This window comes from Scatophagus argus, chromosome 1 (genome assembly GCF_020382885.2).
Source record: "Scatophagus argus isolate fScaArg1 chromosome 1, fScaArg1.pri, whole genome shotgun sequence".
NCBI classification, from domain to species: Eukaryota; Metazoa; Chordata; class Actinopteri; family Scatophagidae; genus Scatophagus; species Scatophagus argus.
This window is the reverse complement of record NC_058493.1, coordinates 6,614,890-6,632,064: the sequence shown is the minus strand read 5'-3', so window position 1 is coordinate 6,632,064 and position 17,175 is coordinate 6,614,890. Positions and strand designations below refer to the sequence as shown.

Genomic DNA, 17,175 nt, shown 5'->3' with positions numbered 1-17,175 from the left:
AGTACCCCTGCTGCTTCTCTAGACTGGGGGCATATCAGCCATCATTTAAACACACTGACTGTGGATAAGTTCCTCATATGATATCCCTCTTATGTAACCATGTATCAGTGTGCACCAATAAAGGCATGTTAGGAGGTGGAGTAAGCACATCTGTAAAGCTCTGATGTAACCTCTTCTGAGAACGCATCGAAGGCATCCCTGTTGCCAGAAGCGCTGGCACATTTTACTCTTGCAAGGCTTTGTATTTAACACAGACCAAATAGAAATAGTATGAGTAAAATGTGGTAATATTGAGTATGCTGGAAGCTTCAGTGTATTTGCATGTGTATGTGTGCATGTCGGTGAGTGGGGTAGCAGGTGAGGGGGCCACATTCTGCACCCGAGGTGTGAAACATAGCCAGAGCTGGAGGGGTCAGTCAGAGGTGGACAGTAAATTTTCTTCTAATTGTTGCATGAGTGACATTCATAGAACATAACAAAATTGACCAGAACAAACTAACAAAATCAAATGAATTCAGTTAAATTGTTGAAACAGGAAGTGGGGAACAGGAACTGACACTTGACTTGGTAGGAACGCCAGTGATAACAAGCTACGATTCCAAACCCCTCATGCAGTAAAAACCTCTCCATCATCACTTTAAGCTATGCTGACTGGCCAAAGCTCACTCAGGTCTAACTGGATCATACTGAAGCATTAATTGCCTGAGACAGTGTGCGTCTTCTGTTGGCTGCCTACTGGTTTGACATCCAGATAAACCTGGTGGACAGATCAGCAGAGTGTCTTTCACACCTCAGCCAGAGTAAACACATCCTCCTACTACTGGCACTTGCTCACACTTGTGTGCTGCCATGTTTTTACAAGCCCTCCTCACTTACTCGGCGACACACAGCTGCCACTGACATGGGAACAGTTCAGTTCAGCTCCCATTCACTGCTCTCATGCCTGAACTATAACATGTTTAAAGAAAGCAATCTGAGGTCAAGCCTGTTTCAGTGTAAGAATATTGATTGAATAAAGGATTCAGGTTTGTTTGAATGAAATCATGTCAGAATAATTACATTTTTATTAGAATTTTTACATCACAGAAGAAAACGATAATCTCAAAGTTCCTCCACTACTCAACATAAAGCATTTAAGATCTCCCACCAGTACGTCTGTCTTTTTCATTATAAACATTCCCCGTTTTCTTTTCATTAAAAGCATGTTTTCATCTGTTTAAACTTCTTTAATTTTGAATGTTTTATGCTTAATGAGGCCTGATGCTTTTACACCTCCTGAGGACCACAATGAAGAGTCCTAATGACTCATAATGAAGCCTCTGTGAATTCATTTCACACATTATGCAGGTTAAAAGTTGTCAGATCACATTAAAATATATAGTTCACCATTATGGGAAATGCATTTATTGCTTTCTTGCCAAGAATAAGCTGAGTACGCATAATCTGTACGCACTTGTTGCAAACTACTTGTTGCTGTTTAGCACGTGTTGGGGGAAGTAGCTCCATAAAAAAGTCAAATAGTTTCTGTGCACAGCCAAGAAATAGTCCAGCATACAAACCTCATTAATTTTTAAACTTTTCCATTTTTGATGAAGAATAATCAAATAAGATATAATGTGTTAATTAATGAGCTTTGAGGTCCATTTCTCCACTGGTCTGTTAGTGTTTATTCACCCCAAACAGCCAACATACCACACACATACAGACTTCACTTTATGTTATCAGGCAACCAACACACAGACTGTGAGCTCATATCGCCCATCATTTAGAGTTTATAACCTTATAACTATATGTTCATTGTACGTTCTGCATCTATCATTAACAGGAAACTGGATCATAAGCCCTCAACTTTATTCAAGTCATGATGGAGCTACTATTTTACAGCTAATATAAACAGGTCTACAGTATGTACAACAACAAATATACTATTGGAAGTCAGACTGTTGTGTTTTAGTAAATCAACAGACATGTGGACAACAAACACATGTGCACATGTACACGCACTCACTCACCTACACATGCACATACATATACACACACACACACACACACACACACACTCAGTCGCACCAACAAAAGTAACATGCTCTGTAGAAATCTTGACACATGTTGTCAGAAATGCAGCAGGTTCTGTAAAACTGTTCTTCGTCAGAACGTTAAATAGAGAGCATCGTATCAAAACATCTATCTCATAGTTTTGTATCTTTCTCGTTTCAGAAAAAAAAGACAAAAAAGAAATTAATAAACAAACAGAACAATTCCTCAGACTTTGTCATGGCAGGATGTGACAGGTAACACTCTGACTCTATGTCATCACCGCTTACAGAACACAGCTCTACAGGTAAGAACAGACACGACGTCTCAGTCAACAAACAACGAACAGGAGGAGAATCCAGTCAGCTGTTGGATTTGAATCAGCTGAGACTAATCAACCACAGTGGATTCAATTAAAAAAAATCTCCTATATCTAATAAAATGGTCAATCCAGGTTTATGTGTAGACAGAACAAACCAAGCAACATGTGAACTAAGACTAGATACACAACAGGACAGTGCAGAATAAATAAAGACTGGGTGAACAAAACCAAGTGTTTCCTCTGAATAACAACTCCAGCAATAATATTGTGGCTGAGCCTTGGCAGTGAATACAACAGGATTCAAATTCAATTCAAGTTATGACAATAAGTCTCTCCTTTGTTTCCAACTGGGAATGAACTCAGAGCACAACATGGTAACATGGACTACATCAACTTTCAAGTACGGACACGTTTTCATCTTATATTAATCTTTCTTTTACACAAACCTCAACAAAACAAATGCTGCTACACTGTGTGTGTGTGTGTGACGGGCAGTAAATTACCAAAAGAAAAGGACAAACACTATTTTTTTAGTTTTATACAATGTGACTGAAATGCTGGGCAGCCTGAGGAGCTTACAGAGGGAATAAAGAGCAACCACAGGGTCACACAGGCAACCGGACAGATTTTCAAGATTTTTAATCATGTAGTCGTGGCAGGCTCATAAACATAGCTTGTATAGCATGACCTCTCTTTCTTTTCTTTCCATTTCAGTTTAAGCTTGCACCTTCCCAAAAAGCTTTCCCCATTGTTATACTGTGGTTGGGGTCTGGAGGCTACAGGAGTTTGGCTTTTCAAGAGAGGATTTTCTCCCGGGTTTCAGGCAGCTTTTGTGCTACCAGACCTCCACAGACGAGGGCAGAGAAGGCCAGGAAGATTGGGATGATCTTAGTGATGCCGATGAAAGCTGCAAAGATAAAGCTGGCAATGATGGCTGCAAACTTACAGATCCCGTTCAGGATACCAAATGCTGTCCCTCTGCAGAGTCAAAAAGACAGAGACAAATTAGATGCATAATTTCACAGAGTGAATTCTTATTTTTGTGATCCCTCAATTAATAGAATGGAATTTGAATTCTTGAATTAGGCGTATCTTTAGTCGTCAAACAAACAAACAAAAAAACTGTAAAAAAAACAGCTATAATTAGTAGATTAGCTTAATTAACTTAATTAGTGAATGCTGATGGAGTGTTGGTTGAAATTCCATGTAAGTGAGACTCTTCTAACCAGAGAAAAACAGATGTATTGCTGTTCATATACTGAAACAGCATATTTTCCTTTTACAAGAGAAACAGTTTTGTAGGATAATGACTCAGTGAATGAGTTTGCTAACTCTTGCTTCATGAGTTTGCCTTGAGTCACTGGAGACATCTTCAGACTGAATATGGAGCAGGGCTCAGCTGCTGATAGCAGCCCTAACTCTTTTTCAAATGCAACCCTACAGAATTACATGCTATTTGGCTGTGGAACCAAGTGAGGGTTTTAGAGACAGGTTAATTGGAAGAAATAAAACAGGGAATATGTAGAAATGAGCTATGGTAGAGATTGCCCTGGTCCTTTCACCAGTGGGTTAGAGTGGGACTGCACCTTTTAGAGGAGGGGTAGAGCTCCACAGAAATGACCTCCAGGCCGTTCCATGCTGCCACGCTGGCACCATAGAAAAGACACTGCCAACATATTACAGCTCCTTGACTGAAACTTAGCAGCAACAGGAAAGTACAGGCAGAAGACACCAACATAGAACCACCTAAAGAAAAATAGAAGATGACATCCTGAAGCAGATCAGCCAAAATGGACACAAAGAACCCATCTGTGTTACTGCTTATCTCACCTATTATTCTGATTCTTCCTATCTTATCCATGAACAATGCTGAGATGATGTTGCCAGGCAACACAGCCAAACTGCCCAGGAAGCTGACCATGTAGATGACAATGTCATTCTCCTCCTGGAAGTTGAGATGGCAGCCTTTCTTCGGATGGAGGAAGGTGGTGTTCTCCATCCGACAGTCTTTGAACTTTTCCTGCCAGAGGTCTGGAGAGAACAGAGAACATAAAAGGAGGCAACTGTAAACAGATGTTTGCTCCTCTTACTGCCTGAGAGTAAACACTACTACTGCTACTACTACAAAGTTAATGCTTTGACTAAGATGGCTGGTTTAGGGCAGCATTAATGTTTTAACATATATTTTTATACTGCGAATTACTTGAGTTGAGTTTCTTGATCTCTAAACCTTAAGGAGCCAACAGTATAACAATGCCTGGAAAATTTTACTACAATCATTCATGACTAATTGTGCATGATACCTGTGTTATAGAAGACTGTGTTTTTGATGGTGCAGTTCTCAAAGAAGGTGTTGGTCGACTTGACATCTTCAAAGTAACAGTTTTCAAACAGAGAATCCTCAAACTTCACAGACTTTATCTCAATGTTTGCAAACCTGAAAGGAAAGAAAAGTCATTAAGCAGTAGTACAGTATTATGTGTGAATTTAAAGAGCGTGAGCTTCATCTAATTTTAATAAACTCTCACTATACATATGGAGCAATGTTGAGGAAACTTACTTGTCATGGATGTACTCTCCCTCACGGTGGATCTGGTTGACTAGAGAGAAGTTGAAGTGGAAACGTTCGACACGTTCTCGGTGGAACACTCGGACCTTGGACTCATACTCCTCATACTGCATGTATTTGATCATGTCAGGGAACCATACTCCCAGCCCGTGATAACTGAAACACATGGAAACATATAAATCTAAGCAAATAGTTTACATAGCTGCATACAATTACAAGGGTACATTTTTCCAGTTCTGTCATGGAGAAGTTTACAAAAACTCTTCAAATGTTCTGAAAATCCATGATTTTGATTTTTCTTAAATCTCAGTGTGGGTCTACAGGCTAAAGAGTATTGTTTCTACCTGAAGGCCAAGCAGAACCAGACAATAACCAGGAGGAGGCCTTGCAGCCTGAGCTCTGGAGCTGATAGTGACATAATGTTAGCCATCACCTGATAAAGGGACAGACAGACAAGTAAGATAGACATGTGACAGCTGTAGAAAAAGAGGAATAAAAACCCTTTTCATTACATGCAGATTAAATAAGATAAAGGCTGAGTTTATTCTCTGGTGTAATAATTTTGCTGTCTTTTAGTAAAGTGAAGAAGTGATCTGCAGACCTGCTGCAGCATAGTCATGTGTCTGACAGTCCAGCGCTGGAAGGCAGTCCCAGTGTCACTCTGGATCTCTATGAACTCGTCCTCCTGAGTTTGCGGAGTCTTAATGTTGGTCACCTTGACAAAGACAGAGGAGTTTGGACATGTAAACACTAACTTAATATTCCTTTCAACAGCAATGCAGAACACATTATTTCATTTAAAGAGTTTAAACAGGGTTTCATGCACTGATATTTAAACGTGTTACTTTTTTAAGTATTAGAATCACATAGCTGGAGTCTTTTTCACTGCAGACATACAGGAAAAGCAAAAATGTTACTAATAATATTGACAAGGACTCCGTTCTGTTAAAGAGTCATGATTGGGTGACAGTTAACCCACATAGTCATTTTATTCTTTACTCACACCTGTGCTTTTCCAGTCACAATATCTGCAGGGGAAGAAAGCCCAGTGTGTATTTGATTTGTCAAGTTTTACAATTAAATGAAATGCTGCATTCATTAAAGTTATTCATGGCAGCTGAGGATTATAGGTAACAGCCTCTAGTTACATTTGTTTTTTAAATGAAATGCCAAGTTAATAATAACTGATAACTGACAGTAAGTGAGTGGGCACAACACCAGTGTTGCACACAAAGGCTTACGGTGAAGACTCTCTCCGGCTCTCCCTTGGCCTTCCAGTTGGTGTCGTGAACTTGACGCAGGACCATCCATGCCTCATCATGTCGGGCATTCTAGGAAAAAAAAAAAAGAAGCGCAATAACCAATGTTTCAAGAGTGTTCTGTTGAACCTCTCAGGGTTTATTTCGCACTTGCACTGTAGCTGAGTAACAATGTTCCCATGAGGTCTGCCTCTTATCAGATGGGAAAATGTGTGATAATTTGGGGGTGTTTGATATGAACATGTTGGAGCAGCCCTGCTGTAACATACAAACACAATACCACATGTGGTTAAAGGCCTGACAATGTGCTGGATGAGAAACAGGGGTGGGTGCTGTTCTGGTGGCGCCTTAGCAGCCATCTGCTACCTTTGCACAACAGTGGGATGTTGCTGTGGTGGCTGATGACTCAACATTTTTAACCAATCACAGCCTGATGTTTAAAACGGTAGAAAGACATAATGAAAATAAAGATATGGAGCATATATTCTGAATTGATCCTGTATTAACACTACAGATAAATGTGTTCTTGTGCGAGAAGTTGAAGGAGATAATAAAACCACATCTTTCAGTATCATCTCACATCTTGCATTTTAATGTGGCAGTGCTAAATCTGACCTCCAGGAGGAAACGAGGGCTCTCTGGCATGAAAACGACTCCGACAAGTGCAGCCAGCGCAGGGAAGAGACATACAAAAATAAATAATCTCCAGCTGTGCATCTGGAACTCTGTACCGATGGCGAAGCCCCAACCTGGAAGACCATCCAGCAAAGAGCATATCAATATTTCAAAAACCTCTCCTTCTGGAATATTTTAATGTCCAAATCACTGTATGTCCTACTTGCAACATGAATTACTGTCATCATTAAACATAAGACCATTGTATCTTCTGTTACATTTGAAACATTGCATGGATTCAAATGTTGAAAGTCACTCAGGGAATTATGGGTTCATTTTAGACTTCTTGATGGCTGCAAAGTTTCCATATATTTGAATTAGAATTATTAATTTTTAGGTCTCTAGATCTCTAGATGAACAAATTATCAAGCACAAAAAGAATGTAAGAAATTCATTTAGCCTGCAGGTCATGCATACTAACAAAGGAGAAGTCACACATGAAACAACCAGGTGCTTCTCCAATGAATCAAGAAGACATAAAAGTGAAATAAACAGTGTATAAACACTGCATTGTAAATGTGTGTGTGTGTGGCTATGTGAGTCTGTATGTGTCTGTGTCTCTGTTACCATAGTGAGGGATGATTCCCCAGGCGGTGAAGGAGGCGTACAGGCCTCCCAGCATCCAAAACATGCAGAGCCAGCTTAGATGTTCTCCACGTTTATCCATCTGCAGGAACTCAGTGAAGTAGGTGTATACTATTGGGATAGAGCCGCCAATTCTGGGAAGAAATCGGCCTTATAATAAAAACCACAAAACTTTTCCTTTATTCCCTATGTTTTGTCCATCATCCTCTGCCTTTGACATGTTAACTGTTGGCCATTGTTAGTGATTAGGAATGTGACTGTTATTCTCATTAATCTGATGACTTTACTGGAAATATTTTATTTTGAAAGGTTGGTCCACCCAACTGACATCCATGTCTGTCTCCACACCAAAATGCTGAAAGTGGGTGGAATCTATTTCTCACAACGTGAAATATTACATTTAAAGAATTCAACATCAATGCAAAGAAGACACAATCTTAACACTGCTGTTGAGCTCTTTAAATATCTTTAAGAACAAATAATAGCTAAGCATAAAAGTTTATGGCTAAAGTGCAAAACTTTGTAATGACAAATTCTGATTTTAATGCACTTTTCTGTATAAAAACAGCTTTGGTGTATCTCGGAATCAGCAGTAAAAACCTGCAAAATAATACCCGGACTAAGTACTTGTGCAGGACATATTATCCAGACAGCTACTGGACCAAAATTGGTGATAAAAGAAATGCTCAGTTTTTTTCTCTGACACAATTTCCCTGGTTTAAAAAGACCATGCTTGTATAGCAGAGAAATCACATTACATGAAGGACAGCAAAACTCTTACCACAACAATATGTTAAATATCAACACATGTCTGGCATTGTAGAAGCCTTCGCTCCTGTTTTATTATGCTGAGAAATCTCAGGGTATGGTGGTGTGGAGTCTCCTGCTCTTTATGTTTCACAAAGCCAGCAAAACTGGCACAGTCCTTCTGCAGATGTGAGTGTTAATGACTAACATGGGGCTCATTATCACAATGAATTAATAGCAGGAGAATGCTCTATTTTGGTGACCTTGTAATTTTTTTTTGCTTAGTAAAAAACTCAAACATCGATATTGCAGGTCTGGGCACAGTCAAGGTACATTCATCATCATCAAAAAAAAAAAAAAAAAAGAAAAAAAAAGGGGGTCTTTGAAAGCTGCAACATCAGTCCATGAACAGCACCAAGGTGCTGACAACAGCAAGATGCCAGCAATAAAAGTCAAATTAAAAACATGCGAAGAGCTTTGTTCAGTCGTTCTAATAAAGAAGTGCTCTGATGAAGTAAATAAACAGAAATCTCTTTGTGTACAGTAAATGTACATGTTTTATAATAACGAGGAATCTCAACTAACAGAGAACTGCTGGTCTTGTACTATGACGTCCTCTGTGTAGCTCGGGCTGATCCTTAAGGTCCACTGTTTGTTTTAATGGAAGTGCTACCTATTATTCATCTCATTTACATGTCATTGTTTTGGAACAAATATCTTGAAAAACAAATATGTGTTTTTCCTCTGAAATGTTACCGACTTGCTTGGTTCCACTTCAAGAATTATTTATGGAAAAGGTCATTATAAAAGGCTGTTGTCGAGCTGCCTTTTGTCTAAGCGAGGCAAATGCAAATGTGAACATGACTTGAAATCTAAATGTAAATGTGTCTCACCCAAATCCGGAGCAGAACCTAAAGAAGAGGAAGAAGCCGTAGCCCTGAGCAAAGCAGGACAGGAAGGAGAAGACTAGGTCGATGGTGAGGACGTAGATCAGACACTTCCTCCTTCCCATCTTATCACACAGACCCCCCCACACCAACGCCCCCACCATCATGGCTACATACACCAGCAGACCTGCAAATACAAATACAAACACAATTTCATTTGGAGGCATGTGACCTTTACAGAAGTGACATGTTTTAATGCACACTCATTAAAACACAGTGTAGGCTCTATAGATATGTGTATTTGCATACATATAAATGTTCAAATGTCATTGGAAGGAAGAGTTATCATACATCTGTAATTAAAAAGAAAAACAGGGCCAAGAATGCTGATCTCCACAAGGGGGCTCCCTTTACCCTTGTATGAACACAGTGGAAAAGTGGAATCATCACACTATCTACTTCACATGTGCACTCTGATCAAAATTTCTGAATATTCATATTGATGTACAGGGAAAAACCCAGACTGAAAATACCATTCCAAAAAAGAAAGACATGAAGGTTGTAATCATTTTAAGTTTTCTTAGAGTGCTTCACTTCCACAATATTCACTCTGAGTCTCAGCAGTCTGTCCCAGCATGCACCAGGCACGAAGTCTACTCTGCCATTATTTCATTTCATTTTATTATTTTTTGTAAGGCAGCAGCCCATAACAGTGACAAACTGTGCTACCCACTACTGCATCAAGGACATGATAATAATTATGAGAGTAACATGCTCTCCCCTGTTGTCGACATCAGGACTCCAAGCAGCAACACTGGCCATCTTCTTCATTGTGCAGTCAAACCTTCAGACCCATACCTCCTGTCTGCTCTGTGTTTTTACTACACACAGCCCTAATTACAGTGGGACTAAGCAGCTTAACGGCATGTGGAGCCATAGTGTGCACCTTCCCTGTGGATTACTAGGCTCTCCAAATGCTCCAGCGCTCCACACAGCAACTGCACTTCTCTAACTCATTCAACAAGAGATTGCTCAGGGCACTGGGAGACAAAGAGTCAAGGCTAACATGTCACCTCGTATCATTGCCAAGTTGTCCCTTAAGGACATGTGTATGCTTTGGATATGTACGTGGATAGGTTGACAGGGTGGCCTTGCAACTGGAAAGCCTGTCCCTCAGTTGGAGGCACGGGACTGACCCCTGCAGCAACAAGCTTCTATTCATATTATGTTAAAGTGCCCTTCAGCGCAGTGAAGACACTCAGTCCCTGGAGGGAAAAGAGTTCTCCTTTTCTTCTAGTGTTTAATGTGAAAGAACTGTCCGTGTATTTAGCCCATCTAGATGAAGAGTCAACGAATCTAGGTGAAAAAAACTGCAGACATCTGCAGGACACGCATCCTTCAAACACACAACACTGAAGAAATGCTAACCCTGTGTACATAGTTAAAACATATGCTAGTTTTATGAATACTGGACAATGGACATCTGGCAGAGTTTTTACAAAATGGCTTGGTAGCAATGAAAAGCTTTTAATAACAACGTGCTTCATTTTTATATTTTGTCATTTTTGCCATTCCTCACTCTTGAATTGACAATAGCAACACTGACCGAATTTGTAGCCAGTGAATGAAAGTTGTTACTATTGCTGGACTGGAGTTCCTGCACTAGCTGTTCATAAGTTCCAGTTTAGCCTTGTTATAGGCTCAAGTGCTTTCATGTAAGCATGTACTAATAGGAAATTTTACATAGGGACAAATTAAAATGAGCAGCACAGCACATGCTAGTTCCTAAAGAGAGACATTACTGTTGATATTTGTAACTGCACGTCACGACATCTTGTTTCTGATTTCTGTATGATGTAGTGCAAGAACACTGCTAACTCCATCTCCTTGAGATAGTTGCTTAAATCTCATCAAGTCTGAAATTTAAGACCTGCCAGAACTTTCTCTTCATTGTCTCCAGCATTGTGTCTCCTGCCGTAGCCATCTTATATTTTCAGTCCATGGATTAAACAATAAAAGCACCATTAAACGTAAGTGCACCAACCAGCCTCCTCTTTTTAACTACAGATTTGGGAGTCTGTCTGGTATCCAAGAGAAAGAGGTTAAGATTAAACACATTTCTTCTCCCTTGAGTCTGGTGAATAGAGCATGAGCGTGAATCAGATAGGATCATTCTGCAGATCTGCTTCATATTCTCAGCCAATGAATGCCCCCCTCCCTCTCAGCACAGACGCTGTGATTTCATTTTCGCCAGGCCTTCCTCCTGCTACCACAGGCTGTCAGAGGCCTGAAGCGTATCTGACAGCTCTGCACAACGCGCTGCAGTCCACCAGGCTCTCTGACTGCTGCAACATGCTCCATATTAGCCTGGGAACACACACTGAATACAATCACCGCCGGGTTCCTCATCAATCTCTTGCAAGGCCTGATCCCAGGAGCCTGTTGTTAAGATGAAATGAGCGATGTGCAATCTGCCACATTGCCTGGCTACACACGAGGCCTGGGAAATAAGGTGGGGGGCTTTAATTTGCAGTTTAGCTGTCTGCACAGAAAGTGAGGTTTTCAAGGTACATTTCCCATTAAGTTGCTCCTGTGCTGCATACAAATTTCAATATTGTTTTCTTTTTTTTTCAGTTTTAGTTTTACAAGAGACAACTTCATTAAGAATATGCCATACTTAACAAATGGTAACATTAAAAGTCTGTTGAAAGCAGGTGCCTCCACATGTGGGAATTTTGATCCACGTGTGTAATTCATATGTTAAATTTGCAGTTTGTTACATGAAAGTTTCCATTCATATGTGAAAAACGCCAGTCATTTGTCAAAATGTCCAGTTCATATGTTACACTATTTTCTTTTCACTTTAAAATTTTAGACATGAAAAACTAGCTAATCACACATGAAAATATTCAACTCACATCCACAGTGAAAATGTGATTTTCACATTTGGAAAGGAAAATTTCACATGTGACGTTTTAATAAGGTTTATTTCTCCATCTAGTATCATAACAACATAATAAAACAATTAACATGTGGTGTTATTTCCCTCAAATTAACTTCCAGCTCTGCCAAGGCTCACTATCCAATGACTCACTTCATCGACTCACAATGGACCCATACTCTACTATTACACACAATGTCAGTTACATTTGTATTTTTTTGCATTTGCCTAGGAAGATCCAAGCTTTTTCCCCTAATTTGCCTCAATGGCTGGCGGATATTTCTGTTCAGCGCAGTTGTCTGCAATCGTGTGCCATTAGGAGCCAACCATATGCAGGATTTTGTGTCATCATGCAGGCACAACAGCAGATCATTTTACTGATGAGTTCCTCCTCTCTGGGTAAAGTCTGGAACTCTTGGAACAACACTGATGATTGTAATTAGCTAGTCTTGTAGGTTTTCCAAAGGCTGTATTTTGTTGGTAAATCAGCTATTAGTTAGATGCATGACTGGAGGGACATGACTGGAGGGACAGCTTTACAATGCACCCAAAAGACCAACCAGCAGGGTTTGGTCAGGGTTTGGTCCCTGCAAAGAAAAGTTTTACTGACTCCAGTGATCCCCTAACATGAGGGATGGATTGTCATAAATTTTGATATCGATAGTACAGATGAATTGTAATAACGCTGGTTATCCCCTGACCTTTCCTGTAGTGCCATCATCAAGTCAAAATTTTTATTTAACTAAATACCTGTATAATTAACAACAGTCCCATCACCTTTGGGTGTACTTTGTGCCTTAAATCAGTAAATATGAGCATGCTGACACACCAAATTAAGATATTTGACGTGATAAAAATAATACCTGCCTAACATCTGCATATGTATGTTAACATTTAGCTCAAAGCACCAATGTGCCAAAGTACAACCAGAGGGAACCTCTGCCAGTGGCTACTTTTAATCTCGATCAACAATTTTTTAATTTGTTCAAATTATTAAGCCTCTTCCTTCTCATTGTTGCGAAATCATGTTTTTTCTTTCCAAAGGTGGATCTGATTTTACCACATACACTCAGTTGAAACTTCAGTTTTTCCATCTTCCCTGCCTTTTCTGTCACTTACCCAGCAACCCTTTGTCAGAGTTGGATATGCACATGTCCTTCTCTGCACTGGGCATGACAAAGCCCACCACAAAGCCGTCCACGCCGTCAGCCATTAGTGCAAGCCCCAGCACGAAGAACAGCATCCACTGGAAGCGTCCGTGGCCACAGTCCTCCATGATGGTTTCATACTGCTCTGGCAGGTTTTCCTCCTCCTCTTCCTGCTGGCCAGCCAGACGGGCTTTCCTCCTGGCCTCCAACCGAGCCGCCCGCCGAGCCTCCTTGATCTCATCGGGGTGGGGGATACCCTGGTACTCCCCCTCATACATCTGGTCATCCACATCTGCGCCCTCAGTGGCATCACTAGCAGCATCCTCTTCCTGTGGGGGGTAGTCCGTCTGGTAAGGGTAGCCATCCTGACCTCCTCCATCCTGAGTGTAGGTGTATTCCCCACCCTCTGTCACCTGCTGGTTCACATTGTTGTGATAGGGGTCATCCATGGTTCCTGCTGGGTTTGACCGGAGCAGGACTGACTTTGACTTGTAGCCGTCGTACTCTTAGGAAGCTAAAATTATCAGCTATAATGACATAATCCTCCCAAGGAGCCGTGAGTTGCTCTGTGTTTGTGCAGTCTCCTGGATTCCAGGTGTAAACTGCAGGTATTATGTGACTCGATCCTCTGACGAGTCTCCTTCTCAAATTTAAGGCCTCAGTGACTGCGGTGAAAGACTACTGCCTTTCTTGATTTGCACAGTGCTGCATGCTGAACCTAAAACACATCACAAATAGTCTGTCAGCATAACAACAAAGAAGAATGCACATGTAGAGCAGAGACACTGCTATGCAACAGTTCCCTTTGGGAAGGCTGGTGACCTGCCAAGTCAAGTCACAATTGCAGTCTCAATGGGCTTCACGTTATAAAAACATTAAGAACATATCACGACCTTTGACCTTCCACCAAGAATAAAGTCCTAAAACCAAGAGAAAAAGCAGAATTCGCCAGGGTATCTCATGTGCTTACAGAAGGGCAAAACACTGTACTTGGTTTCACTCCCACATTCTGTCTAACTGTTTGTTTTTATTTCCCATTTAAGTCATTCTAATTAATTATATTTTCTTCATTGAAACTTGCAAATAACTTCAAGTCATAAATAAATGCATGATATTAGTCTTATTAAGTGTCATTAAGCAGGAAAGAGCAGCTCAGGACTCCCAGTCTCTGTTGTAGACTGAATGTCTTTCCACACAACCAGATAATCTCATCCTCTCCCTGCTCAAATGCTCTGACGCCATTTTGATCCATCACATAGCACTGCTGCAGCAATGACACATTCAGATCTGTCTTGATTTTTATAGCAGCTAGATGAGAGGAATAAATATGAAAGACAGTAACAAATTGCATAGTGTTTTAGGGATTTTGCTGGCTGCTACATGTTTTACTGGTGATTAAAGGCCTTGCACAGTGAACTCAGGGACATATTCTTACTATTGTTAGCCTGAGGCTGGGCCCCCTGTAGTTTAGTGATAACCATTTAAGAGAGACAAACAAACTGCATTACTGAAAGCCATATGCAGCATTCATGAGAAAGTGACGAATTTCTGAGTCACACTGTTCACCTTAGTGTGGGTCCAGATGTGTGCTCAGATACTTTCAGTTTGTATCTCTCTCTGTTGGCACTGCTTTGCATTTACACTGTGAGGTTCGTAGGATAGTCCTCACTTGCAAACAGTAGTCACCATAGGCAAATGGTCATACCATACAAATTAAGGCTGTAGCAGCAAAACCGCAAATGTACTTTAATGGGCAACAGTGTTGTTAAAGATTAAGAGTTAAAGATTTTGTGTGTAAGACAAACAAAGTGTTATTACTTTTTCCAAAAGTTGTGACCACAGGACACATTTCTCTTCCTTTTGATGCCCTCCTGATTAAAACATGTCAAAATCTTTGCACTTTCACACATTTAAAATATATTGTAAAAGATTAATCAAGGAGTCTGATTCCTCTTCAGGTTGTTTTCCGTTTAACATTTATATCTCAACAGAAGCTGCATGAAAATGGGTTGTGTCGTGACACCAAAGAAGAAGAAGTGGCAGTTTCTCCAGAACAAGATTAAGTTCAGGTGTTCACATTTTATTCTGGCATATTTTGAAACAAATGTAATGTTTATCTGAAACAAGAAAGAAGCATCCTTGCTGCAGTATAAAGCCAAGGGATTTGTGGGAAATCATCATTTCAATGCTTCACATTTAACATTTGAACCACGTCATTTGCAATTTAAATTCAAAATACTTGGTGTACACAAAAGGGACCGATTAGAATCTCATCTGGTGTGGACTGCTTTTTCCACAATATCTCTAAAACTCTGAAATCTTTTTAGACATTTTTTCCAGACAAATTATATAATAAAGTTGAAACATTCTGTTTGTCGATAGATTTATTTTTTTTTTTATTAATTTAATTTTTAATTTATTTTATAATTTATTATTTTGAGGTGCCACTTTCTTCTTGTTCTGCTTGTGTTACACCCAGAAACAACCGTAGTCCAATCATCCGACAAGTGGACGGTTGGTTTGGTTTGGTCTGTTCTGGTTTGGAGCCAGGATGACGAACACTGTAATTTAATCCAGATTAAGACCGCAGATTTTTCATTTTGCCCTTGTTGCCTCACATTATTGTTTCATCACGAAAGTCATAGAGGTGGGTGATAGCAGCGGTGGATTATGGAGTCTGGGTTGAGACACTGAAACGTATTCACTGCTCTTGGTTGTGTGGGTTTGAACTTTCAAATGTGCGCACTCATAATCTGTTATGTTTTCAGGAGTAAGATTTCAGTACCGTTTTACACAGACAGTTCAGGAGAGAAAGTGAGTGTGAATGCTCAGCCTGGCTGGAGGAAGTGGTGTTTCATCATCCTGCAGCAGCGCCTTTACTCACACAGCTGGCACTTACATAACCATCAGGCCTCCTGTGCTCACACTTTCCCCCACTGTCTTGCTCCCTCTTCCTTCTCTTCTAACATATTGATCTGTGTTTGTGTTTATCGATGTACTTTGAGCCTGTGAATGTAACTTGAACGCCCTTATTGTTAACACACATGCACTCACAGATGTCTGATAAGCATTTATGCTTGTGCAGAGTTTGAATAGGTCATGGTCAGCCTTCCTCTGACAGCGTCCCCAGTGTTGAAAAGTCAAAGAGCTCTTTTAAATCTTGAAAATCAATGTGCGTCTGAGCTTTAATAGGAAGCAGCGGGGTGGCCGTGTAATTTACAAAAAGCTATCTCGGTTTCACAAGTGACCTTTTATTGCTCAGATCATTTATTAGTTCAACTGGCGCCCTAGTCCCTCGTCTTCACTTCATCAATTTCTCCAGCTTGTTCTTCAGGAAGCAAGAGAACCATACACACTTGTTTATGTGTGTAGTAACAGAAGAATAAGAACAAGAAGAATAGCTGCACATACACGCACAGTGGATGCACACACAGTTGAGGTGCTTTGGGAGAGGAGCTGAAGACTTTTTCCAGCTATGTCCTCATTTTGAATCATCCCGTCAGCTGGATGATATAACCACAGTATTCCACTGCTGGCTACAAAGCAACTCCGACTGTCTCACTCTGCCCCCCTCATCAGCCGTAAGTGCATTGCTCAAGGGCAGTCCATCAGTAGTTACTTAGAACTGGGGAAGTGCTTTATTTATTCACTTTCTTCTCTTCTGGAGCCTTGCATATAAGCTGCAATTGTTCACTATGAAACTGAATGTATACGTTGCATTAATACAGTGTTTGTACATGAACAGTGTCAGCGTTTGAACACGAACAGTGTTTTGGTATGATTAAAAAACTCATACTTTTCTTTGCTTAAAAATCAACCAAAATTGCGTATGTTGTCATCAGACTGATTTTGATTTACATTATATTATTATTATATCCCCATCTAACCTGTTCTAACAACTGGTATCACCAGAGCTCCACTAAGCAACAGTGTGATTTCCACCTAGACTAGACATATTGTTAATGATGTTCTGCTTTTTGAAAAAAAAAAAGGCAACCATTAGGCCCA

The 17,175-nt window shown here is 40.3% G+C and overlaps 1 protein-coding gene across 1 annotated transcript; it reads right to left on the bottom strand.

The window, feature by feature from the left end:
* Positions 1–1,834: 1,834 nt before the first annotated feature.
* sv2ba (synaptic vesicle glycoprotein 2Ba) lies at positions 1,835–13,616 on the bottom strand. The gene is made up of 12 exons (XM_046385448.1): positions 13,139–13,616; positions 9,085–9,265; positions 7,427–7,578; positions 6,800–6,933; positions 6,167–6,256; positions 5,527–5,640; positions 5,270–5,358; positions 4,917–5,081; positions 4,660–4,793; positions 4,187–4,387; positions 3,943–4,102; positions 1,835–3,334 (listed from the first exon to the last, which is right to left on the bottom strand). Exons 1-12 carry the CDS (start codon positions 13,614–13,616, stop codon positions 3,151–3,153), a joined length of 2,082 nt encoding a protein of 693 aa, XP_046241404.1. The 3' UTR covers positions 1,835–3,150.
* Between the last annotated feature and the right edge of the window lie 3,559 nt (positions 13,617–17,175).